The 25,989-nt window shown below is 47.1% G+C and overlaps 2 protein-coding genes and 1 pseudogene across 4 annotated transcripts; 2 read left to right on the forward strand and 1 right to left on the reverse strand.

Moving 5' to 3' along the window:
* Positions 1-224: 224 nt before the first annotated feature.
* Positions 225-5,693, forward strand: NOP56 (NOP56 ribonucleoprotein). Its single transcript, XM_081256564.1, has 12 exons — positions 225-320; positions 463-552; positions 1,015-1,129; positions 1,715-1,876; positions 2,034-2,232; positions 2,605-2,792; positions 2,874-3,025; positions 3,203-3,303; positions 3,670-3,818; positions 4,034-4,155; positions 4,340-4,477; positions 5,244-5,693. Exons 1-12 carry the CDS (start codon positions 318-320, stop codon positions 5,610-5,612), a joined length of 1,788 nt encoding a protein of 595 aa, XP_081112690.1. The 5' UTR covers positions 225-317; the 3' UTR covers positions 5,613-5,693.
* IDH3B (isocitrate dehydrogenase (NAD(+)) 3 non-catalytic subunit beta) lies at positions 5,633-10,836 on the reverse strand. Of its 2 annotated transcripts, XM_081256565.1 has the most exons (13): positions 10,786-10,836; positions 10,586-10,666; positions 10,376-10,474; positions 10,156-10,276; positions 8,186-8,246; positions 7,978-8,110; positions 7,743-7,876; positions 7,548-7,650; positions 7,310-7,456; positions 6,976-7,070; positions 6,802-6,862; positions 5,990-6,123; positions 5,707-5,832 (listed from the first exon to the last, which is right to left on the reverse strand). In XM_081256565.1, exons 1-12 carry the CDS (start codon positions 10,819-10,821, stop codon positions 6,037-6,039), a joined length of 1,158 nt encoding a protein of 385 aa, XP_081112691.1. In that variant the 5' UTR covers positions 10,822-10,836; the 3' UTR covers positions 5,707-5,832; positions 5,990-6,036. The 2 variants fall into 2 exon arrangements, with proteins under 2 accessions (XP_081112692.1, XP_081112691.1); XM_081256566.1 differs by lacking the exon at positions 5,990-6,123 and having other exon boundaries at positions 5,633-5,832.
* Positions 10,820-21,540, forward strand: LOC308628310 (STE20-related kinase adapter protein alpha-like; annotated as a pseudogene). The gene is made up of 3 exons (XR_014017919.1): positions 10,820-10,908; positions 20,092-21,340; positions 21,516-21,540. The product of XR_014017919.1 is annotated as an STE20-related kinase adapter protein alpha-like (transcript).
* Positions 21,541-25,989: the final 4,449 nt, after the last annotated feature.

A 25,989-nucleotide genomic window follows, 5' to 3' on the forward strand; every position in this document is an offset into this window, starting at 1 on the left:
TGCCCGTAATTTACAGGATGAAAACATGAGGGATTGGACAGTTATCCGGAAAAGAGCCTTTCCAAACCGATTTGCCTCCTCGGCCCCGCGCGTCCCCGGCAACCAAGCCTCAGCGGAGGCCGGAAAAAGCCCGGTAGTCCGCACTCGCGCCCCAGCCCTGCGGGCCGTACCACCCCGGCGGACCCCCTCCGAAGGCGCGGAAAGGTACAGTCCCCGGCCTCTGATTGGCCGACGACGCGGGGGCGTGGCCTCCGGAGCCTGGTTCCGCGCTCCAGAACCCGCTCGCCGCAGTGCGAGCCGGACTAGGAGCGAGCGCCATGGTGAGGAGTGGTTGCGGGTTGCCGGCGAGGCGGAGGCCGTGGTTTGGGCCTGGGTTCGGGCTGGGGCCCGGGCCTGCCCGGGGAGCGAAGCCAGGCGAACGCGGGGTCCGCGCTGACGCTCGCGCCCCGGTTCGTTTTCCAGGTACTGCTGCACGTGCTCTTCGAGCATGCGGTCGGCTACGCGCTGCTGGCGCTGAAGGAGGTGGAGGAAATCAGCCTGCTGCTGCCGCAGGTGAGTGGGCGCGGTGGGCTCGCCTGGCCGCGCCGCAGCCCCTCGGGCAGCGCGGGCCCCAGCATGCACCGCGCGCTCCCACGTGGCCGGCCGCGCATTGGGGGGTGTGCTGTGCGCTACAGCTCAAGAGCAGGGGGTCCTTAACTGCATTCGTGATTAGAATCGTGTTTGAAGCATTTAAGAGTAAGTCTCCCGCATTCGAATTTGTGTGCACTCTCTACAAAATGCGGATTTTCATTTTTGCGTAAAGAGCAAATAAAACTCTACATGAAAAATGCAAAAAAAAAAAAAAAGTAAGTCTCCCGGACTCCACCCCGTACCGATGAAGCGGAACCGGGATTTAGGGCCCGTGATCCGTTCATTTTTAAAGCGTTCGGTTGGTCCAGACCTGCAGCTGCTTTACTGCGCCCTAGAGGCAAGAGCGAGAGAAGGAAACCACTCATCCGTCTTTCTCCCCCCCAGGTGGAGGAGTGCGTGCTGAACCTGGGCAAGTTCCACAACATCGTTCGTCTCGTGGCTTTTTGTCCCTTTTCCTCGTCCCAGGTTGCCTTGGAAAATGCCAACGCTGTGTCTGAAGGTGAGTTTGCCACTAAATATTTTAGGGAGATAAGCCTGCTACAGTTAACCTTTTAAATTGCACAATCTAGGATGTAGGCTTTATTTCTTGTGGGCACTGTAGTGATAAATGATTCCTAAATGAAATCTGGCTGGGGTGGGGGGACTGGTATAATACTAGACCCAATCAAATGTGGTTTTCTGCTACTTTGTTCAATTGATTTTGATACCAAAAGCCAAGAGAAAGAGGTTTGGTCCCAGAAGGTAAATCCAGTACTAAATGCTCCTGTTGTGCTCCAGGGTGTTTTTAAAGCTTTCAGTAATGTATTTCATACTTACGTTATTGGGCCCGAGTCATGTTCCTCCCATGGTTGATGCAGGCTTTGCAGTGATGACCTGAGTCTGTCAATCCCCTGAGTATAATCACTGATGTCTCCATGTCTCTGAGCAAAGCCTGGAGGGGAGGGCTCTAGGCACACCGTCCTAGCATGCTCTGCAAGACCAACATAAGATCAGCCTGTCAGTGATCAGTTGAGGGGACAGGATTCCTTTTTATGATTTAAGCATCCTTCAGCATGTTAGTGGGATCTCTGTTCTTTGCCCTGAGGTGTTGTTCATGAGGACCTCCGCCTGCTCTTGGAGACTCACCTACCATCCAAAAAGAAGAAAGTGCTCCTGGGGGTTGGGGACCCCAAGATAGGTGCTGCTATACAAGAGGAGTTAGGGTACAACTGCCAGACTGGAGGTGTCATAGCCGAAATCCTTCGAGGTGAGACCATCTGTGGACATTTTTGAATTCTGGGTGGGGGTGTCTAGAAACTCATTAGGCTTAAGGTTGCTTTTTGGAAGCCCTCCTGCTTGGCTGGTGCCCGTGGGTGCAGGAGCTAGCTCAGCCCTTCCTTGCTCACAGTCCTGCCCTCCTCCAGGAGTCCGTCTGCACTTCCACAACCTGGTGAAGGGTCTGACTGATCTGTCTGCTTGTAAAGCCCAACTGGGCCTGGGACACAGCTATTCTCGTGCCAAAGTTAAGTTTAATGTGAACCGAGTGGACAATATGATTATCCAGTCCATTAGCCTCCTGGACCAGCTGGATAAGGACATCAATACCTTCTCCATGCGTGTCAGGTAAAGTGCAGGGGTGATCACCCCTTAGAAACAAGGTCTTGGGTCTGTGGTTTAGCTAATTTTGAATCTTGAGATCAGGACTGGCTCCTGTGGGTAGAACCATGTGGGGTGGAGCTGGGTCTCCTGGTGCTTACCACAGGCTGTGTTCTTACACTGACTGTATAGAAAGAGGAGGCAGAGTAAACACACCCCATATACACCTCAGCCCAGGCCCTTTGCCTGGTCTGTATTGTGAATGGGGGGACATGGAGTTGAGGTTTTGGATCTGATTTGTTCCGGTTTCCTCCAGGCAAAGAGTAGATCTGAAGAGGGCTGAGGCTATAGCTTTGAGACATGGCAGCTGGGCCATGGAGTGATTGTGGCTCTTTGCAGGGAGTGGTATGGGTATCACTTTCCTGAGCTGGTAAAGATCATCAATGACAATGCTACATACTGCCGCCTTGCTCAGTTCATTGGAAACCGAAGGGAGCTGAATGAAGAAAAGTTGGAGAAGCTGGAGGAGCTGACAATGGATGCAGCCAAGGCTAAGGCTATTCTGGATGCCTCGCGGTCCTCCATGGGTCAGTATAGAGCCTGGCAGCCAAAATAAGGTACAGGGCTCTGAATACTGGGCTCGTGCGTTCATACTTGATGTCCCTTAGGCATGGACATATCAGCCATTGACTTGATAAACATCGAGAGCTTCTCCAGTCGTGTGGTGTCTTTGTCAGAGTACCGCCAAAGCCTACACACTTACCTGCGATCCAAGATGAGCCAAGTAGCCCCCAGCCTGTCCGCCCTAATTGGGGAAGCGGTGCGTCATGGGAAACCAAAAAATGGGGGATTAAGGAATTACCATGTATATTTATATTGTATGTCCTGACCCATCGTATCTTCCCCAGTTGTACTTGATGGGGAGGAGGTGAAGCAGGATTATGCAGTTGGTAGGTTGGCAATCCCAGCTTCTCTAATTCCTTGAATCCTTCTCCAGGTAGGTGCACGTCTCATTGCTCACGCTGGCAGTCTCACCAATCTGGCCAAGTATCCAGCATCCACAGTGCAGATCCTTGGGGCTGAAAAGGCCCTGTTCAGGTACCAGTGAGGGCACCTGCCCACACTCAGGTGCCACTTCTGGTGCCCACTGCTTGTTTGGGGATCACGGTGATGGTTGACCAGGGCTCCCTGACCTGTACAGGCCTCTGCTATGGGGGTGATGGCCAGTCCTGGTGTCTGAGTGATTCCCTGGGCCCAGCACAGGGACCAGCTTTCCAGGTCAGCGACATTGGATGCCTTCCCTCTGCCTCTGGGAGTGGTGGCTTGGCATGAGGTGGGGTAGAGACCCATCCCAGCCTGAGGCTTACCTGGAAACTGGGGGAAGTGGGGAAGGGAGGCGCTGCCTTAGCTAACGCGGTTGAAATTTCTGATCTTAAAACTCTGCGCTGAATATTCTTCTCCCAGAGCCCTGAAGACAAGGGGTAACACCCCAAAATATGGACTCATTTTCCACTCTACCTTCATTGGCCGAGCAGCTGCCAAGAACAAAGGCCGCATCTCCCGATACCTGGCAAACAAATGCAGTATTGCCTCACGAATTGACTGCTTCTCTGGTATGGGTGGGGAAGTTGGCAGTTGGGAGGGAGGGAGGCTGACTACCCTAGCAGCTTCTACAATGATGGCAGTATTTTTCGTCAACAGCAGTTCACCTAGTGAGTGTTGATACTTTGGGTCTGAGTGAAGCTGAGGGTAGAGGGAATACTGGGGGTGGTGAGTAGTTTGTCCCTTTAGAGACTGACGTGTCATGTTTACTTACATGCATATCCAGAGGTACCTACCAGTGTATTTGGGGAGAAGCTTCGAGAACAAGTTGAGGAGCGGCTGTCCTTCTATGAGACTGGAGAGATTCCACGAAAGAATCTGGATGTCATGAAGGAGGCAATGGTTCAGGTCAGTTTGGGTCAGGTCAGGTGGGGAGAACCAGAGCTGGCTGTTGGAGTTGATGAACTGTCTTAGCCTGACCATGTAGAGTGGAGGCATAAAACTGATTTAATGAGCCTGATCCAATAAAGCCAAGAGAGAGACCTGGGGAACCAGAGGTCTTCAAGCCTTTTCAGCACTTTTCTTTGGCCAGGCAGAGGAAGCGGCTGCTGAGATTACTAGGAAGCTGGAGAAACAGGAGAAGAAACGCTTGAAGAAGGAAAAGAAAAGGCTGGCTGCGATTGCCCTAGCATCTTCAGAAAACAGCAGTAGTACCCCGGAGGAATGTGAGGTCAGTAGTAGACAGCCCTTAGCCCTGAGTGAAGATCTTAAGCCGTAGGACAGAAAACAGCAGAACAGAGGATATGCCACCTCAAGTCAAGGTCTGGAATACAGGCTTTTGGACTGAAATAAGGATCTGAAACCTCTAAAACTACCTCTTGATTCTATAGGAAGGAGATAGGTGCTGAGAGAACTCGCTCAAGAGCCCAGAGCGCTGGTTTGTAGCAACACCTGTTCACTGGGCGAGTGTGTTCTGTCCTTGGCTGCTTCCCAGGAGTCCTCAACCAGGGGTAGTGTAAATTCCTGCTCTGCTTGTTCCCAGACATGTCTAGAAATGGTAGCATTTCATACTGGGGGTTGAGGGCAGGGAGGGCTCCAGTGTGCCACGTTAGAATCATTCTCCCTGGGATTGTCGTAGTGCCCAGTCCGCCCATGTTTCAGGGTCCCCTCTGGAACTTGGTGTCATGATTCTTTTGCAACCAGCATGGTAGGGTTTTCTGTAAATTACTTATTGGGCTTAGATAATTGTGTATTCTCCCTACTTTCTAAGTGATTGGCCGGCGGGGGCGGGGGGGTCACCTTTGGCATGCATTTCCAGAGTTAGAGCCATACAATTTAAAAATCATCCCAGAAACACTGGACAGTTTTAACACCATTTCCATCCACCAGTCTTTCTGCCCTGGGTACTTAACAGCTGGAATTCTAACGGGGAGTGTGTGCGTGTTCATACAATGGATGACACTCTTTCATGCCCATTTTTCCCTTTCTGCCATCAGGAGACAAGTGAAAGACCCAAAAAGAAGAAAAAGCAAAAGCCCCAGGAGGCTCCTCAGGAGAATGGAATGGAAGACCCATCTGTCTCCTCCAAACCCAAAAAAAAGAAATCTTTTTCCAAGGAGGAGCTGGTTAGTGATCTTGAAGAGACAGCTGGCAGTGTAAGTCTTACCAAGAGGAAGAAATCTTTTCCCAAAGAGGAAGCAGATAGTGACCCTGAAGAGTCAGGAAACAAGAGGGTCCCCAAGAAAAAGAGGAAATTCTCTTCCAAGGAGGAGCCTGTCAGCAGTGGACCTGAAGAGGCTGCTGCCAGCAAGAGCAGCAGCTCCAAGAAAAAGAAAAAACTCCGAAAGCTATCCCAGGAAAATTAGAATGGACATTTCCCTAGTAGGGCATAACTTAAGAGATATTTCCCAATCCATCCCCTATAGCCTAATAAAAATAAAAACAAATTCACGAGTCGTATCATTTCATATCATGTTTTATTGGACACCTTACATGGTGGGACCTATGGGTTGGACACAGGGCACCAGTGACCGCCTCAGTGAAGTCTTGGCAGGTGGCATAACCACCCATGTGAGAAGTTCGAACCTGTGGGGGAGAACTGTCATCACCTCTGTGGCCTGGGCCCCATCCCTAACCCCCCACCACCTAAGTTCCCTAAGGAAGCCAGCCCCAGACAACCTAGGCTCTGTCCAGAAGGTGATAATGGTCTACAGGTTTAGGGCTCTTCTCTGGTCCACCGTACTGAAGGAAGGTGTATGGTCCTTGTGAGGCTGGAGGGAATAAAGGGCTCTAGCCCCCATAGGGGTGCAGGTGGCCGATGACAGACTTGATGAAGTCGGTTGTGGTGCTGTAGCCGCCCATGTCTCGAGTCCGCACCTACAGCCACCACCGGCAACAGCCGTGGGGAAGAAAAGAGAGCCCATGAAGGCAGGATAGTGTGATGGAAATGGAATCCAAAGAGGGTGACAAGGCCAGAAAAAAGAAGACAATGCAGCAGAGATGCAAGGAGGCGGCCAGGTTTGGAAGAGCGTGGGCCCGTCCATTCCTGTCTTTTGAGGGCCAGGCCAGAGCTCTGCTGTGGCCTGGGTGAGGGTGGGAAGCTGAGCATGAGTGAGAAGGGAAATGCAGATTGGAGACAGGAGAAGGATGCCTCGGAGGAAATGGAGAAGACCAGGTGGAAGCACAGGGGAATGGCAGATGAGGATGGGCTTCCAGGTGTGGAGAAGGTGACACTGGTGCCTATCTGCTGCCAGCTATCTCCCTCTGCTCCTCCATCTCCCCTTAGATAGGAAGCTGCAGCAGGTTCTGCATTAAGATGGCCAATTAAAGAGCCAATGGATGGAGCAGGAGAGAGGGAATAGCAGATGGGAACTAGGAGGCAAAGGAGATGAAGAGGATGAAACAGCCAAGAGAAGGGAAATGAACAGCCCTGACAGGACTGGGGGAAAAGCAGGGAGCAGAGGCTCTTGGGACCTGGAGGGAGAGGAGGCCCCAACTCAGGTTCCCCAGGAAGTCCTACCGAGACCCTAAACCCCACAGCCTTTCTAAACTCACCTTGCCGACTTTGATCACCTTCTTCACTGCATCTGCAATCGTGTTGGAGTGATGCTCGAGACTGCCAATGTGGACAGAAAGAAACTGAGATTCCCCCCACATCGTCCCCCCGATTTCCCCACCTGTGCTCCCCAAACAACAGCCAGCTGCCTCCCCGGGCTGGCAGTGACCTACTTGAGATGCCGCAGCATGTTGGAAGCTGACAACAGCATGGCTGTGGGGTTGGCTATATTCCTGCCCACTGCCTGGGCAAATGGATGCCGGGCACCCTGTGGAAAGAGGAGCAGGCCAGAGTCACTGGGAGCAGACATTCTGCAGAAGCTGAGGTCAGGGAAGGGCATTAGGATGAAAGGTAAGGCCAAGAACACTGAGCAGATGTAAGGGTTGGGAGGACAGGAGCAGGCCAGGGTCACTTAGGAGGGGGATGCACTGGGGGAGAGCTATCAAGGGGACCTGAGGTCAGAAGAAGGGCACAGAGAGGGCTGAGGGAGGCGGTGACTTCACTCACCGTCTCAAAGACTGCATACTCTGCACTGTAGCTCTCACCAGGGACCACACCAGCTCCCCCAACCAGGCCAGCAGCCAGATTGTCAATAATGTTCCCATAGAGGTTGGGCATCACCAACACATCAAACTGGTAAGGATTCTGCACCAGCTGGGGGCAAAATGTGGGCATGGAGGAGAGACGTAAATCCTATTCCCTACCTTGCTCAGCACTGAGAATGGAGACACCGGGAGGGCCTCACCTGCATGCAGCAGTTGTCTATGATCATTGTCTCAAACTTGATCTTGGGGTACAGTTCAGCAACTTCCTCACAGCACTGCAGGAACAACCCATCCCCCAGTTTCCTGTCCATGGGCCAAAGGGAACATTCAGCCGATAAAGAGGGCAGGGAGCTACCTTCCCAGGAACCTACCCCATGCAAAGCCATGTCCCTCACATGATATTGGCCTTGTGGACAGCTGTGACCTTGCCCCGCCCCTTCTTAGTGGCATAGTCAAAGGCGAACTTTGCGATCCGCTGAGATTTGGTTCGAGTGACAATCTTCAGGCACTCAATCACGCCCCTCGCACTCTGCGTAAGAGAGAAGCAGCTGGGTGACACTAGAAAAAAGGGAAAGAGCTGTGCCTCTCTCCCCACTTCACCCCTGCCCTCCGCAATTTCTAGGGCCTCACCTCGTGTTCCAGAGAGCTGTACTCCCCTTCTGTCTGCTCTCGAATAATCACCAAATCTAGATTGTTGTGTCGAGTCTTGTACCCAGGAAGTGACTTCACATGGACTACGTTGGCAAACAAGTCCAGCTTACGCCTGGGGATGGGGCAGAGCCATGAGCACTGTGCCTGGTGCCCCAGTACCCCTCACCCATGTCCTCCCACCACCTACCTCAGCCGCATGTCGTAGGAGGCTAGTTCCCCCTTATACTCCATCGGGGTGTGGATCTTTCCTGCATAAACAAAGTTGAGGTGGGGGGCGGGGGGGTTAGACACAGGCCAAGCCCAAGGGAACCCAGATTGGTGTCCAATCCCCTCATTGACCCCCACCCCAGACTCCCATCTCCCACTCCCAAATGAGTGACATTAAATGCCTCTGGAGGCAAGGGGCAAAGGAAAATAATGTAGTTAAAACCAGAAACATTTTGCCCACTGTTTCATTTCTAGTCACCAAATTTAATTTATGTTGAAACTTCAAGATGACCTAAAAGGACAGAAAAGAATTTTCTCATGTTATCAAAGAGCCTGGGTTTTGGGACTTCCCTGGTGGTCCAGTGGGTAAGACTACTCCACACTCCCAATGCAGGGGGCCCGGGTTCAATCCCCGGTCGGGGAACTAGACCCCCCACGCATGCCGCAACTAAAGATCCCGTGTGCCGCAACTAAGACCCAGTACGGCCAGAATGAATGAATGAATGAATGAATGAATGAATGAATAAATAAATAAATAAATAAATAAATTCAAAACAAAGGAGCCTGGGTTTAATAGATCTTTCTTGATGTTTCTATGTCTACATATTTGACATCTTTCAACCAGCACTTATTGAATATCATGTGTCAGGCACTAGGGATATCAACCAAAAAACACAACACAAATTCCTGTCCTCAAGGGGCAAACAATGCATTGGGGGAAGACAGTTAATATAAAAGAAATGATAAATACCATGGGAGAGGTATTACCAACACGCACAGGAGCACAGAGAAGAAATTCCCTCTGGTAACATCAGGAAGTACCATAGAACAGCTGGCACTTCAGCCAGACCTTAGGTTGAGTGAGTGTACTAGGGTTGAATAGTGAACCACCCAAATGATATGCCCATGTCCTAACCCCCAGAACCTGTAAATGTGACCTTATTTAGGAAAACAGTGTCTGCAGATATAATAAGTTAAGGATCTTGAGACGGAATCACACTGGATCCAGGTAGGTTCTAAACTCAATGACAAGTCCTTATACAAGAAAAGAAGGAGAAACAGATACACAGACACAGAGTAGAGAAAACCATATCAAGACAGAGGCAGAGACTGAACTGATGCATCTACAAGCCAAGAAACACCAAGGAATGCCAGCAGCTGCCAGGAGCCACCAGCAGCTGGAAGAGGCAAGGAAGGATTCTACCCAAGTCTTCAGAAGAAGCTCTGCCAACACCTTAATTTCAGGATTCTGGCCTCCAGAGCTGGGAGAGAATACACTTCTGTTATTTTAAGCCACCAGGTTTGTGGTAATTTGTTACGGCAGCCCTAGGAAACTAATACAGTGAGTGAGAAAGATTCTGACAGGTGGCACCAAAAGGAGAACACTGTGGCAGAAGGAACAGCAAAAGTCAAGACAGTACATGTATTTGGAAACTAATATAGTCTGGTGTGACCAAAGCACACAACAAGTGTTGTAGAAACAAAGGCAGAAAAGCTGAGGGTCAGCTCATAAAGAGCTTACTCTCCTACACTAAGGCTGGGCCTGAAAGTCATGCTGGTTTTTCCAAGGGAAGAGCTGTAGAGGATGGACTATAGGGGCAGAACTGAAAGCCAAAAAATCTAATGAGGCGATTACAGTAGGGAAGCAGAAGGGAAGACAAAAGAAAAGAGGCAGCTAGAAATGGCATTCTAGAAACAGTTAACAAGACTTGGTGACCCATCATGTAGCCCCATGACAGACTGCAAACTCATTGAGCCTTCCTGCATAGAGAGCATGAGAGGCACACAATCTCTCAACTCCTGGGTTTCCAACTGGGTTCCCACTGATGGCCACCAGTGGTGGGAGCTCGGGAGAGTTAATGTATTATGTGTGTGCTGAGGAAAGGTTAATGAACATTTATTCGTTTGATTTTAACTAACATGGGTGCAGTAGCAAGGAGGCACACATACCAATGATGGCCACCTTGTTCTCCTTCATGGAACTCAGCACCTGCTCCAGCTTCTCCTCAGATGCCATATTCTGCACCTCGCTCAGGTGATGCTCCTGGAACTCCACTGGGACAGAGGCAGCCTTCAGGGGCAGGTGTCAAAAATCGCAGGGTCAGAATCGAGTAAGTCCTTTCCAACCCAGGCCATCGCCCCTGCTAGCTGACTCCCCCAGGCCACTCACCTTGAACACCTCCTTGACAGCGTGCATCAGCTCGGGCCCCACGCCGTCTCCCGGTAGCATAGTCACGGGAAAGGCGCCCTCCACCCTCACGTCCTCGCCCTGCGAGCGGGGTCAGCAGAGCTAGAGCTGGGGCTGGGGCAGGAGTCCTGGGGTAGGCCAGGAGAGGAGGGGTCGGGGCGTGGGCGAGACTGGAGCCGAACTTGCACTTACCTGGCTCCGCGAGGCGGCTTGCGCTACGGCCGAGGTACACAGGCTCCTCCATGCCCCGGGATTCGGGGCGGCGACCAGCGCCTACGACAGTCACATAAGCCTTTGAGGTCGGACCTGAGAGCCTCATGCCCCGAATATTTCAGTGAGCCCGGTACAAACCCGCCGCCCTCCCGCCTACCCCAGCATGCCCCGGGCCTCACTCGGGTCACCCAGCGGACACCCCCGAGAGTCGCCATGCTCTCCACAGGAAGTCGCGGCGAAATGACGCCGGAAGCCGGCGCGGCCCGGCGCCCCTATTTCCGGTCCGGCACTGATGCTGGGAGGTACGCTCATTTTCTCCAACCGAAACCTCCGACCCTTTCTTCTTCCTCCGCGTTCATCCACTTCTACTCACCACTTCCCTTGGACCGTGATGGTGCACAGCGCCGCTTTGTCTATTGCTTTATTTTCAGACACCGTATTTATGTTGAAACTTCAAAATAACATTAAAGGCGAATATGAGGTTTCATTTTATCAAACGAGTTTAATAACAAGTTGAAAAACAATACTGGAGAATCTGTCTTAATGTTTGTGTGTCCACGTATTTGTTATTCTTTTAATCAATTCTCACTGAACAATCGTATGTCCGACACTAAAGGCATTAATGAACGCCACACAATCCATGGGAGAAGGTGTGTGTGTCTGGCTTCTTCAGTCTCCTAGCCTGCCCGGTTACTCTGTATTAATCAAGTTTCCTTGTTTTTTTCTTAGGTGGGCTTGTTCTTTGCTCTGACAGTTGTTTCCCTAATAGTGTATCCTAGGCCTGAAGTCCTCTGAGCAGGATCGTAATTGGAGACAGAAATTACTTCAAGTTTGTGAGTGTGACTAAAAGGGAATTTAAGACCTATTTTTAAATTTCCAGTCACATGCTGTTTACAAACGACATGCCTAAAACAGATGACACAAGTGGACCAGGGGCACTTGTTAAAAGTGCAGACTTATGAGTGTCACCCCAGACTTGCTGAATCCAAATGTCAGGATTGGGGCCCCAGAAAATACATGTCTAACAGGCTCCCCCAGGATCATGATACACACAAATTTACGAACCACTAACTAGGTCATTTGTATACCTAATCCATCCAAAAAGGTGCAGAGCATTCTCCCAGCCCAAGGGAAAGAATGCAGTGGTTCTAATCTTGGGGATCAAGCACAAGCTTTGTGTCTCTTTTCTGCATTCCTTTAGGCAGGGCATTCTCTACTGTTGGGTGAAAAGATTTAAATTAGATGATAAGTGCGTAAGAAACCTGAACACATGAAAAGTGCTTGAACACCTGAAAAAGCTGTTAATATTGTAGCTAATGAATAATTTATCAATGTATAATATTAATGACATACTCCTCCATCTCCAGAATCAAAACCAGAAAACATTCACACCATCTTGCCTCCTTAGACTCCCTAGTTCCCGGTTCCACACTGCTATTGCCATCCACCACCATTTTTCTCTTCCAGATGTTACTCTTTCTAATGGAGAAAAAGTGGGAGGTTTACACTTTTAAAAAACTATGTTTTCTGTTACTTTAGGAAATTTAGGGTGGGAAAGAAGAGAGTGCCGTCTTGGTCTAATTTCTAATAATCTAATTTTCATCCCAGAAAATATTAATTTTCTTGAGGGCAACTACAACATTATTTCCATCCCTAAATTCTGCACAGATCTGAGCCCAGCCCGACAAACAACATCTGCTAATTGGTATAACACCATGTGGCTGTCAAAAGGGTGAAAGGAATTGATGAAGGATGCCAGTTGATTCAGGCCAAGGAAATGTGACCATCACTAAGGCCATTGTGCTCTTCTGGTGAGTTTTGTGAATTTGGTGAGCTATCCTGGATTTCGAGTCCCTATTAAGGCATCTCTCACTGATACTACCTGAGAATAGGGAAGTTCAGTCAGGACCCTTGAAAAGTTCCTTAACCAGACTCTTGGGCAGGTGAGGGAGGTTAAACCATCTTGTCCCTTCTAATTGTTATGAAGCATATATGAGTGTTCAGTATGAGGCTGGATGAATTGAATGTCAGTTTCCTAGGCCTATAAATTGTCCAGAATGGGATCCTAACTAGAGCTCCAGGTGTCCATGAATAGAAATCAGTACCATGAACTTGGAAGGGGAAAATAAAAAAAAATCACATCTTTATTCTCACTAAACTCTAACTGAAATTTAGTATTTCCTATCATTATGAATGTAGAGTGAAACTGTAGTGCTACCTTTAGTACCCTTGACTTTGTCACTAATAGAAATTATAATTCATACTGCATTTCAGTTGTGGCAGATATCCTGAAATATCATTTACTCTGATCTCTACTTTGACATTATTTGACCTAATGCTAGATTTTGTTATTTAATTCACTAATAAATCAGCACACATAGCACTGTATTACAAGTTTGCATTATAATAATAATTATTATTGTTATCAGTGTAATGAGTTTTATTTGTAATCCTATTGGTTTTGGTTTGTGCATTTAGAATCCTTTCCTAAGAAGAGGGCAGGGGATGGAGCTCAGCAAGATGTAGCCTCAGCTGGAGTATACCTCAGCTTGTTCTGGGGAGCCCTGGAGCCGGAATGATGTCTCAGGGTTGTCCCAATTTGAGGCAAGGCTTAATAACTCTGCTTCGGCCCTGCATGGGCTAATCTTCCAGGCATCTCTGGCTCTTGGAGGCTCCACTGACCATGGACAACCCTCCCAGAGAAGGGGGTAGCTGTGAGCAGTTAATGACCAACACCAGAAGCAGTTGGACTGGATGCACCAGCTGGCAAAAAAGAACTGGAAAAGGCAGCTACTATTCTGTGGAGGTGAGAATGGCCATGGTGCACTGGGACCCAGTGAGGAGAGCAGGCATGTTTGAGGAGGTGAGGTACAGTAAGGAGTAGTGTGTAAGATTGGTTCAAGTTCTAGAGCTGAGAGAAATGGAGAGGGATTAATGAGCAACACTAAGGACCCTGTTGGAATGGTGACCATGAATTTACCGTGATATGATTATGTGTGACTTCATGGAGAAAGCCAACACTTGGGTTCATCTAAAGATGTATTTTGCCAGAGAGAGGTACAAGAGAGTTGAGGGTGTTGGCAAAATGGGATCGGGAGGGAAGTGAAGACAGTCAGAAGAGATCTAATGGATAGACAGGTGAGAAAAGGATCAAAGATCCCAAAATAGTCAGAGTAGTGCTCGTGGGAGTCACTGAGCAAGTAAGATGGAAGGAAAGGAGGGTGTCTCCACCAGCCGTTTTGGAAATGGAGCAGGTGCCAGTGATAGAGGAGTCCCAGATGGGACTATGGGAGTGGATCCCAAAGAGAGCTCGAGGAGACCTCTGCAGAGAGGACTCAGACCTACACTGGGTCATCTGTGTCCCCGTGGGAGTCACCTAGGTTAGTGTCATGGCAGAGGCAGGAGAAAGGCTAGGATCCAGGAGCTGGGGTCTGCTCTTGATGAACAGGAGAGACCAAGAGGTCAGAGATGGCAGAGAATGAGAAAGGTGATTTCAGTGGAAAGAGTCCCCCAAAAGTAGAACTTCTTTTTTCTTGTTAATTTTAATATAAAATTTTGCTTGGGTATTTTTAATTGGACAGTAGGTAAATGATTACATTCCTTTTTTAAAAATTTATAAATTATAAATAAGGCCAAAGTTTCTTACCACCCCAACCACAGCCCCAATCCTTTTGCCCTGTCCCCATAGGCAGCTAGCTGTCTCCCCCGAAACGTTTTCCATATGCAAGCACACCCCCTTACACGCACGGAATAATATATAGTATTGTTTTTAGTGTATGGGTGTGTGCTTCAGAATAAATGGTTTCATACTCTATATACCTACTGTCTTATAATTTACGTTTTCCCCTCAGCACCATGTCTTAGAGATCTAAGATACCATGTTTTAGAAAATGAGCAGACTTATTGTTTTATTTTGCTGCATAGTATTCTATAATGTGAATTTACTAAATTTATTGAGCTTTTCTCACGTCAATGGATTCTTAGGTGATTTCTAGTCTGGGCTATTACCAGCGATGTTGCTGTGTACATTCGTGTACAATTTTTTTGTACACATGATAAATGTTACAAAAGTGCATCCAAAACACCTGTATATGTTTCCGTTATGAATGTGATCTGCTGCAATAAACAGAAAACTCATTAAACAAATAAGGGCTGTTGGATTTTTTCCCTTCTTTTCTGAAGGTAAGGAGTTACTGGGATTGGTTTAGTTATGTGGATGCACCCTGAGATCCAGGCTCTCTGCCTTTTCACTCTCCAGCCTTAGCGTATTGTCTAGTGTCCTCATCCTTGGGGCCTCATACTCACCATATATGGTGGCTGTGGCTCTGGACATCACTTCTGGATTCAAAGCTAGAAAGGGGGAGAAAGAACAGTCACAGCCACATAGGCTCCTTTTTATCAGAAATGTAAACACTGTCCCAGAAACAATCTCAGCGGATTTCCACTTAGGTATCACAGGCCAGAACTAGGTCCATGACCTCTCCTACTACAAGGGAGACTGGGAAGGAGGGGAAGAAGTTTGTCCTTATTGGCTTGAACTAATTCTTCATAGTCTTACTGCGTATTAGACTCATAGGGGAGCTTTTTAAGAATACCCATGTCTGGGGCTTCCCTGGTGGCGCAGTGGTTGAGAGTCTGCCTGCCGATGCAGGGGACGCGGGTTCATGCCCCGGTCCAGGAAGATCCCACATGCCACGGAGCGGCTGGGCCCATGAGCCATGGCCGCTGAGCCTGCGCGTCCAGAGCAACAACAGTGAGAGGCCCGCGTACCGCAAAAATAATAATAATAATAATAATACCCATGTCTGGACCCTACCACCAGAGGTGTTGATGTAACTGGTCTGGGGTGAGATACTGGTGTTCTTTAAAAGCTCCCTGGATGACTGTAAAAGTCAACCAGAGTTGAGAACCAGTGGCTTACACAAACAATCATGATCTTTCACCTAGGGCTGAGAAGGTGTATCAGTTAGGATTAGATTCAGGTGCAAAGTGATAGTGCACAACATAACCACAACCCAAACAAGAAAGAGCTTTATTTCTTGCTCACATAAGAGTTCAGTGATAGTTGGTTCAGGGCTGGATTGGCCTCCATCCTGTCAGAGGCTCAGACTTCATTATCCTGTTGGTCCACCTTGCGAGGTCTTCATTCCCAAGTTGATTCAAGACAGTTATTCCAGCTCCAGCCACCATTTATGTATTCCACCCAGCAAGAAGGAAGACAGGGAAGAAGGAGAGCAGAGGCCCCCAGCCCTTTAATGATACTTCCTGCCAGTTGCACACACCACTTCTGCTCTCCTTCCACATGATACAGAAAGAAATGTGTCAGTCTTTGTCTTCAATGCTCTAGCTTTCATTTCAGAAGGCCTCTTATACCTTAAGGTGATAAGCATATTCTCCAATATTTTTTCTAATGCTATTATGGTCTTGTGTGTTTCTCTGGTTTAGGTCATTAATTTATCTGAAATGTAGTTTTATAAAAGGTGAAATATAAATACCTACGTTTATTTTTTCTGAAAGTTTAGCTAATTGCCCCAGTATCATTTATCTGTTCCTCCAGATAAGAATTTCTACTTTTGTCAAATATTAAATTCCCACGTATATATTAGGTGAAACCATGTGAAACTGCTGATATCTATCACTTCACTGGAGCTTTATTTTCTCAGTTTTACCAGTCACTACTAGATGTCATATTATGTATTTGTTTCTTTGTCTTCTGTCTGTGTCTCTCACTTGAATGTAAGTTCATTGAGGGCTGGAATTTTGTCATTTTTGTCAACCCTGTGCCCATATGTATCTGCTAAATGAATGAATGAAATTTATCCTTGAGTCTGTTAATACATGTTGATAAACTTTAATGCTGAGCCATCCTTATATGTTAGAAAAGCTTGGTTATGATATATTATTCTTTAATTATACTGCTGTATTTGATCAGCTAAGATCTATTTAAGTCTTTTGCATCTGTGATCTTAAAAGAACTTGGGGGGACTTCCCTGGAGGTCCAGTGGTTAAGACTCCGTGCTTCCAATGCAGGGGGGTGTGAATATGATCCCTGGTAGGGGAACTAAGATCCCATGTGCCACGGTGTGGGGAAAAAAAAAAAAGAGCTTGAGTTTCTCTTTTCTTTGTTTCTGCTGCCATGATCCAGTCTGGGCAGACTAGAGAAGGGCAGCAGAAACTGCTGATCAGGACTGAGAGGTGGAGCTTTTAAAAAAGAGGCAAGCGGGGCTTCCCTGGTGGCGCAGTGGTTGAGAGTCTGCCTGCCGATGCAGGGGACACGGGTTCGTGCCCTGGTCCGGGAAGATCCCACATGCCGCGGAGCGGCTGGGCCCGTGAGCCATGGCCGCTGAGCCTGCGCTCCACAACGGGGGAGGCCACAACAGTGAAAGGACCGCGTACCGCAAAAAAAAAAGAGACAAGCATGGCCTGGAAACGGACATGGAGTAGGAACTCCTAGGAGAGGCAACAGGCCATGAGCCGTGGCGTCCCTGCACAGTCTTCCTGGGTATCCCAAGGATACAGGGTCCTAACTGCTCTTTGCCATTTCTCAGGCTTGTGTTTGTAGTGAGCAACCTTGAGGGATGAAGTAATACCTCCCTCTAGGACAAAAAGCAGGCTTGCTTGTTTCCTGCTATAAAACAGGTGGGTTCCCCAAGCTCAGTGTTCCTCAGATGCAACACAAACCCATTGTATGCATGGCATCTACTGGGGCCCTCCATGCTGCCCCTGTAGGACTTGGGGGGCAAGGGAGCCAATGTAAACATTATGCTTATACGGCTTAATGTGCCGTGCGTAATAAAGTCCTTTGTCTCTGTCACTAGAGTCTCATCTTGGCCAGCATCTATGAAACAGTAAGAGGCTATTTACTTATCAGCAGGGTAAATTCAAATGCCAGACCCTGACAGTTTTAGCAATGAGGATAGGGTGCTGACAGAGATAAGGCTTTCTGGAATAGGAAGGACAAAGGACCCTGTGGACCAGATCGGGGGATCTGAAAAGACTCCCTGGCACATGTTAGTGAATCCTCTCACCCAAATGGTGGGTGGCAGGGTAAGGGTGGCTAGAGGGTCTCACATTGTCCTACCTGTTAACGAGGCTAAGCAGTGAGAGGCAGGATTGAAACAAGCCACCTGGATGGTGCTTTGGTTCCTGCTCGCTCTCCCCCATGCAGGAAGAGGAAGGATGTTATGACAATGGGGCAGCAAGCTGCACAGCCCCACCCAAACGTCAATGTGGATGAGGCTGCTGAATCAAAGGGTCCCCAAAGCTGAAATAAATGGCATCAGCCAGGATGTTTGGAATAGAGCTTTAGATAAGCCAAAAACATTACAAGTTTATTTGATTGAGCCCCACAGATGACATTCAAACCCAAAGTGAACAAACACAAAGCCTTGCTTACTGACACAGACCCGCTCTTTGACTCTGTGCTCCCTATCCCACTCTCCCATCCACACTCCACCCTCAGCTGCTTTGATGAAAAAACAGAGTATGCCGGGAACTTCATGGAGCTGAGGATCTCAAACGCTTACAGCTCTGTAGGACCCAATGTCCATGTCAGCATCTTACCCAGTCCTGTGGATGGATGCAGGCAGGAGTGGCTGAAGGCACCCAGGGATGCAGTGTGGACTGGGGGCAAAATGGTCCTGGGCTCAGGTTTTCTCTGGACTGATGCTGGAGGTTCATGAGGGAAGAGGCAGTGGCACTCCAACCCTGAAGTCAGAGACCAAGAGAAAATGAAAGTCTTCCAGCTCCCTGCCCCCCTGCCATGAGCTAGCCTCCCCTGCCACCCAGCACTCCCTGCTCTCCCTTCTTGAATGCCATGATCTCCTGAAGCTGTTGCAGTAGCTCCTGATCCACACACATTAAACCCCTTGGTCTGTTTTCCCATAAGGTAAAAATATCACCCAATTTCAGAAATCTGTTGTGTTTCTATACACTAAAAATGAACTGTCAGCAAGAGAGAAATTAATAAAACAAGCCCATTTACAATTACACCAAAAAGAATAAAATACCTAGGAATACTTCTAACTAAGGAGGTAAAAGACCTGCACTCAGAAAACTATAAATCACTGATGAAAGAAATTGAAGACTACACAAACAGATGGAAAGATACACCGTGTCCATGGATTGGAAGAATTAATATTGTTAAAATGACCATATTACCCAATACAATCTACAGATTCAATGCAATTCCTGACAAAATACCAATGACATTTCTCATAGAACTAGAAAAAAATAATTCTAAAATTTGTATGGAAACACAAAAGACCCCAGATAGCCAAAACAATCTTGAGAAAGAAAAGCTACAGTCATCAAAACAGTATGGTAGGGACTTCCCTGATGGAGCAGTGGTTAAGAATCTGCTTTCCAATGCAGGGGACGCGAGTTTGAGCCCTGGACTGGGAAGATCCAACATGCCACGGAGCAACTAAGCCCGTGCGCCACAACTACTTAACCTGTGCTCTGAAGCCTGTGAGCCACAACTACTGAGCCTGCTTGCTGCAACTACTGAAGCTCACGTGCCTAGAGCCCATGCTCCACAACAAGAGAAGCCACTGCAGTGAGAAGCCCGTGCATTCAATAAAGAGTAGCCCCCACTCGCTGGAATTAGAGAAAGCCCGAGCGCAGCAACGAAGACGCAATGCAGCCAAAAATAAAATATAAAATAAATAAATTTATGAAAAAAATTAAAACCACAATGAGATATCACCTCACACTCATCAGAATGGCTATTATCAAAAAGAAAATAAATAACAAGTGTTGGCGAGGATGCAGAGAAAAGGGAACACTTGTACGCCGTTGGTGGTGGTGCAGCCACTATGGAAACAGTATGGAGAGTCCTCAAAAAATTAAAAATAGAACTACCATATAAACCAGCAATTCCATTCCTGGATATTTATATCAAATAAATAAAAATACTAGTTCAAAAAGGTATATGTCCCCCTATGTTCGTTGCAGCATTATTTACAATAGCCAAGATATAGAAGCAACCTAAGTGTTCACTTAGATGAGTGGATAAAGAAGATGTGATATATATAATAAATGGAATATTACTCAGCCATAAAAAAGAATGAAATCTTGCCATTTGCAACAACATGTATGGACCTAAAGCGTATTATGCTAAGTGAAATTGTCAGACAAAGAAAGACAAATACTGTATGAATTCACTTATATGTGGAGTCCAGAAACAGAGTTATAGATACAGAGAACAAACAGCTGGTTGCCAGAAGGGAGAGGGGTGGAGGCAGGAAAGAAATAAGTGAGGGAGATTAAGAGGTACAAACTTCCAGTTGCAAAATAAATGAGTCAGTGGTATGAAATGTACAGTATGAGGAATATTGTCAATAACTCTGGCCTCCCAGCAATCAACCTGGTGTCGACACAGCCTTAAACCAAGGAGATGGAGCTGGGTTTAAGTTTTTGAAATTAAAGTAGGTCTACATGTTAGGAACTCATGTCTTTTCTTGTAAGTAAATAGAGTGAATTAGCCATTTGGCCTCGGAAAAGTTCATTGTTGAGGGCTTAAGAGATTTGGAACCATTTGGAGACCAACGAGGCAAGCTCAGAGTCGATAGCATCCTTCTCCAAACAGGAGATCGTGAGTAGCTTTCTGACAGAGGGAGGGTGTTATGAGCTACTCACCATTACAGGCAAAGGATTCGAGGATCTGATGACAGTGAATCTAGCAAGGTACAAACCAATGGGAGAGTATGTGACTGTACGAAGGATTAACCTAGAAGCTTGTTCCAATGAGCTGGTGACATACTTGCAAGGGGAGTTCCATGTCTCTAAGATCTTCAGCCATCCCAATATCCTGCCATATCAAGCCACATTTATTACAGACAATGAGCTGTGGGTTATCACATCATTCATGGCATATGGCTCTGCAAAGGACCTCATCTGTACACACTTCATGGACAGCATGAATGAGCTGGGAATTGCTTACATCCTGCAGGGGGTGTTCAAGGCCCTGGACTACATCCACCATGTGGGATATATGCACAGGAGTGTCAAAGCCAGGCACCTACGTTCTGATCTCCACAGATGGGAAGGTCTACCTGTCCGGTTTAAGCAGCAACCTCAGCATGATCAGCCATGGGCAGCAGCAGCATGTGGTCCACGACTTTACCAAGTACAGTATCAAGGTTCTGCCCTGGCTCAGCCCAGAAGTCCTCCAGCAGAATCTTCAGGGTTATGATACCAAGTTTGACATCTACAGTGTGGGAATCACAGCCTGTGAACTGGCCAATAGCCATGTCCTCTTTAAGGATATGCCTGCCACCCAGATGTTACTGGAGAAGCTGAATGGCATTGTGCCCTGCCTGCTGGACACCAGCACCATCCCTGCCCAGGAGCTGACCATGAGCATCTCGCACTCAGTGGCCAACTCTGGCCTGAGTGATAGCCTGACCACCAGCACCCCCAGGACCTCCAATGGCAACTCACTGTCTCACCCCTATCACCGCATCTTCTCATCCCACTTCCACCATTTTGTGGAGCAGTGCCTTCAGCACAATCCAGATGTAAGACCAAGTGCCAGCACCCTCCTGAACCATTCTTTCTTCAAGCAGATCAAGCGACGTGCCTCAGAGGCTTTGCCTGAGTTGCTTTGTCCTGTCACCCCCATCACCAATTTTGAAGGCAGCCAGTCTCAGGATCACAGTGGAATCTTTGGCCTGGTAACAAACCTGGAAGAGCTGGAGGTGGACAAGTGGGAGTTCTGAGCCTCTGAAGAAGGTGCACATTCTCCATCCTGGGCCATATGAGCCTCTGGGACACTTCCTGAGGGCTAGCCACATTCCCACCCTCCTGGGGGCAGATTGGGCAGAAAGGACATTTCTGCCAGGAGAGTTGGCTGCTTACTGACTGGGAAAGAAATTCCTGGAGAGTAACTTTTCTTTACTGCTCCAAGGCTTTTGAGACACAAGGGAATCCCAACAACCATGGATCAGGAGGGGCTGGAAATCTGACATTCCTAGTCCTGTGAGCTCAGGCGACTTGACCTCTTCAGAAGAAAGAGATGCTGTTCTGGCCCTTGGGGCTGAAGTCCAAGCCCAGGGTTTGACTCATCCACCCAGGGAACTGTGTGACTTCTCACTCTGGTTCTCCTACCAGCCTGCTTGCATTCTTCTCCCCTGCTCTCAGATCCTATAGGTCCATGGAGGGGCAAGCAATAAGAACCCCCTTCCCTCATACCTCTCCCTAATAACTGAAGGGAAGGGTATTTTTTTCTTTTTAAGCACTAGGTTAAGGCTTGGTTCATCCGCGTAGCTCATTCCTTTCCCACCAAGAGTCCATCTTACTGTCTCCTGCAGGCAGCCTTGGTGCTTCTTCCAAGGGCCATGATGTCTTGCCTAGCCTGAGGGCCTAAGTCCTTATGCTGTGTGAGCTTCATTGACAGAATAAATTAAAACTTCCAGAGAATCAAAAGAAAAAAAAAAAAACCTCTGTAGGGTTTTTATGTCTGTAAGGTGACATATTATAACTAGACTTTATTGTAACTAGACTTTATATTGGTGATCATTTTGAAATGTTATAGAAATATCAAATCACTATGTTGTGTAACAGAAACTCACATAGTGTTGTAGGTCACTTATACTTCAAAAACAAACAAACAAATTCATAGAAATAGAGATCAGATTTGTGGTTACGGGACGGGGTGGTATAGAAGGGGAATTGGATGAAGGTAGTCAAAAGGTACAAACTTCCAGCCATAAGATAAATAAGTACTAGGAATGTAATGTACAACACAATAAATATAATTAACACTGCTGTATGTTATATATGAAAGAGAATAAATTCTAAGAATTATCACAAGGAAAAAAATATTTTCTATTTCTTTAATTTTGCATCTCTATAAAATGATGGATACTCACTAAACTTACTGTGATAATCATTTCACGATGTATGTGAGCATTGTGCTGTACACCTTAAACTTATACAGTGATGAATATCAGTTATATCTCAATAAAACTGGAAGAAAAAAAAAGTACCCAATTTCAACTGATGGGCTATGAGCAAAGTTTGACGTGGGGACAGGAAATTAAATTGGCCTTATGGTGGGTCCTTTGGGTCAATTCAGTGTACTGTTGTTGGAGCTGCCACTGCTGGAAGTATAATTGGTATTGATGTTTGTACAGGTTTGTACTGTGAATGCCCGTAAGTGTCAGAGGGGATTCGCTCATTCAGGGATTGCTGTATGTACAGAGGTGATTCCTGAATCCTCCAAGATGGTCCAGGAGAAACCCTATAGGCTTCCAAGAAGAGAAAGGGAAACAGGAAGAAATAGACTCAGTGGTTGCGATTACTCAGAGGAGGCCATTTTCCCACACAACAGCATCACCTTTCGGACACAGTCACCAAGTACATTCCTTTTGGAACCTGCTAATTTCTTACTTACTGACCCATAGAAGTCCTGTGACTCTTCAACGTGACATTCCCGTTTGGGGATGGGTAAACTTGGATTTAGTGGCTATCCAGGGAAGAACACAAAAGGCCTTGCTAGTCAAATGGAAATGCTATACAGTAAGTCCCCTACATATGAATGAGTTCCATTCCGAGAGCGCGTTCATAAGTCCAACGTGTTCATAAGTCCAACAAATTTAGCCTAGGTACCCAACTAACACAATTGGCTCTATGGTACTGTACTGCAATAGGTTTATAATACTTTTCACACAAATAATACATAAAAAACAAACACAAAAAGTAAAGAAAACATTTTTAATCTTACAGTACAGTACCTTGAAAAGTACAGTAGTACAGTACAGTACAACAGCTGGCATGCAAGGACTGGCATCGAGTGAACAGGCAAGAAGAGTTACTGAATGGAGGAGGGAGGGGAAGTGGGAGGTGGTAGAGCTGAAGGATCATCAGCAATAGGAGATGGAGGGCGAGCTGCAATTTCACTCACACCTGATGTTGATGGCACAGGTTGTTCCTTGCTGGAGTCAATTCTATCTACCCTCTTGAAAAAACGATCCAGTGATGTCTGGGTAGCAGCTCTCTTTTTTTTTTTTTTTTTTTTTTTTTTTCTCACCATAGATGACACAGTAGCACTGGACTGCATTCTGAATGGCTCCTGCAAACTTCGTGTACCATTCTACATTCGGGTCCTGTGCCTCGAAAACTAACAGTGTCTCCTCAAATAAAGAAAATCCCCTTGCCATTTCCCATGTCGTGAATCTCTTCAGTTCTTCAGTTACTTCTACTTCCTCTTGTCTCTCTTGGTCCTTTCTCTGGGCCTCCAATTCCATCAAGTCTTCATTAGTAAGCCCCTCGTGTTGCGCAGCAAGGAGTTCAATGAAGTCGTCCTCTTGCGGAACTAGCTGCAGCTTCTCGCTGAGGGTCACTAAGTTGCTGAAGACTTCTTTGGACTCTTCATCCAACTTCTCAAATCCATGAAAATCATGAACAAACTGTGGGCAAAGGGTCTTCCAAACCCCATTCATGGTGACGGCCGTAACCTCAAGCCAAGTAAAGTCGATGTTTTTTATGGCCTTGTAGATGTTATAGTCCTTCCAAAATTGTCACAAAGTTGTTCCCGATTCGTCACTCACCTTTACTGCCTGACGAAAAGTGTGACGTAAATAATATTTCTTGAAAGCCGCTATAACTCCTTGGTCCATAGGTTGGATAAGCAACATGGTATTTGGTGGCAGATGCACTACTTTGATATTGGGATGAAAGTCATCCATGAATGGGGGGTGGCCTGGAGCCCTGTCGAGCAGCAAAAGAATGTTGAATGGATGTCCTTCTCCAAGCAATATTTCTCTACCTCTGGGATTAAGTGGTGGAAAAACCAGTCCTGGAAAATGGCCTGTGTAACACAGGCTTTGGGGTTATTCTTCCATACAACAGGAAGAGTAACCCTTGGCTATGTTTTTAAGGGCTCTTGGGTTCTCTGAATGATAAACTAAGAGAGGCTTCAGGTTCACATCACCAGAAGCATTGCCACCAAACAACAGAGTTAACCTATCCTTTGCTGCTTTATAACTTGGCATCAACTTTTCCTCCTTACTGATGTAACTTCAGTCTGACATCCCCTTCCAGTACAGTCCTGTCTCATCCACATTAAAAACCTACTCGGGTAAATATGTGCCTTCATCAATAATTTCTGGAAGTGTTTCAGGAAATTCCCAGGCAGCTACCGTATCTGCACTCGCTGCCTTGCCACTTACTTTTACATTCTGAAGGTTGGCTCTAGCCTTGAACCAATGAAACCAACCATGGCTGACATTAAAAGTTGCACCCTCTGATTCTTCGTTGTGTTTCTTCTTCAAGTCTTCATAAAGGCTTTTAGCTTTCTCTTAAATCAGCATTAAGCTGAGTGGGACTTGACACTGATGCTGATCCTGTATCCACACACTGAGAAGTTTCTCCACCTCTTCCATCACTTTTCCATGCTTCCTCGATATTATTGTTGACATAATTGGCACAGCAGACTTCCCATGCCCCATGATCTTGTCCTTGTTCTTTAGAATCATGCCAATGGTTGAATGATTCATGTTATAAGAATAAGAGACGTCTACCATCTTTTTGCCTCGCTCCACTCTCTCAATTATTTTCACTTTTGTTTCCATCTTTATCACTTGTCACTTCTTAGCAGTACCAGCTACATCACCGCTGCTTTTACTCTTGCTTCTGGACATCCTGGGCTTGAAATAAAAATACTATACTACTGTACTCTATACAATACTGTACAGTAAAGTACACAAAGCACAACCACTTGTGTAGAGGATGCACGCATGTGACAATGTACGCCAGATGCGTGAACTAACTTACATGATTGGACATGGGAACACACGTTCGCATCTTTGGAAGTTTGCAACTTGAAGGTTCGTATGTAGTGGACTTACTGTATTCAAGAGCACACCTGACCTAGCTGTAACATTACATCTGGGTTTTACATGAAAGGGTGGCAGCAATCCCTTTGGGGAAATCTTTAATCCTCACTTCATCACCTGAAGCATAACTGCTAGCTCAATGGGACCCTCAGTTCACAGAGGGTCCCCTAAGTGCCTGCCTGGTCTTCAAGCACACCAGCAATGCCCAAGTTCAACCTCAGCATCAGCTATGCAGAATCAAAAGCAGGCATGGTCATTCTGCTCAATGGACAGAACTCAAGGCAGTGCTCATAGTCCTGGCCAATACCTCCCCTGAAGAAACTTAGGACATTTTTACTGACTTTTGTGCTGTTGCCAATGGCCTAGCTGTCTTGTCTGCAGCTGGCAAATTAAAGGAATTCTTCTTTGGAGCTGCAAACTGTGGAAACAAATTCAGCTGCCAATCAGACAACCTGGGTCTCCCATGGAGATGCCCGTGGTAAGGGCCCTTCTCTAATAAGACCAACTTAAATCAAGCTGCTGGGCTTCCCTGGTGGCGCAGTG

Source organism: Mesoplodon bidens (genome assembly GCF_964165515.1).
Source record: "Mesoplodon bidens genome assembly, chromosome: 15".
Lineage (NCBI taxonomy): Eukaryota > Metazoa > Chordata > Mammalia > Artiodactyla > Ziphiidae > Mesoplodon > Mesoplodon bidens.

Coding starts and splice junctions, on each gene's coding strand:
- NOP56 (XM_081256564.1), top strand. Junction 553..1,014: donor TCAGCCTGCTGCTGCCGCAG/GTGAGTGGGCGC, acceptor TCTCCCCCCCAG/GTGGAGGAGTGCGTGCTGAA. Junction 2,233..2,604: donor ACCTTCTCCATGCGTGTCAG/GTAAAGTGCAGG, acceptor GGCTCTTTGCAG/GGAGTGGTATGGGTATCACT.
- IDH3B (XM_081256566.1), bottom strand. CDS start 10,821: ATGGCGACTCTCGGGGGTGTCCGCTGGGTGACCCGA. Junction 10,667..10,785: donor GTGTCCGCTGGGTGACCCGA/GTGAGGCCCGGG, acceptor TGACTGTCGTAG/GCGCTGGTCGCCGCCCCGAA. Junction 7,877..7,977: donor ACAGCTCTCTGGAACACGAG/GTGAGGCCCTAG, acceptor TCTCTTACGCAG/AGTGCGAGGGGCGTGATTGA.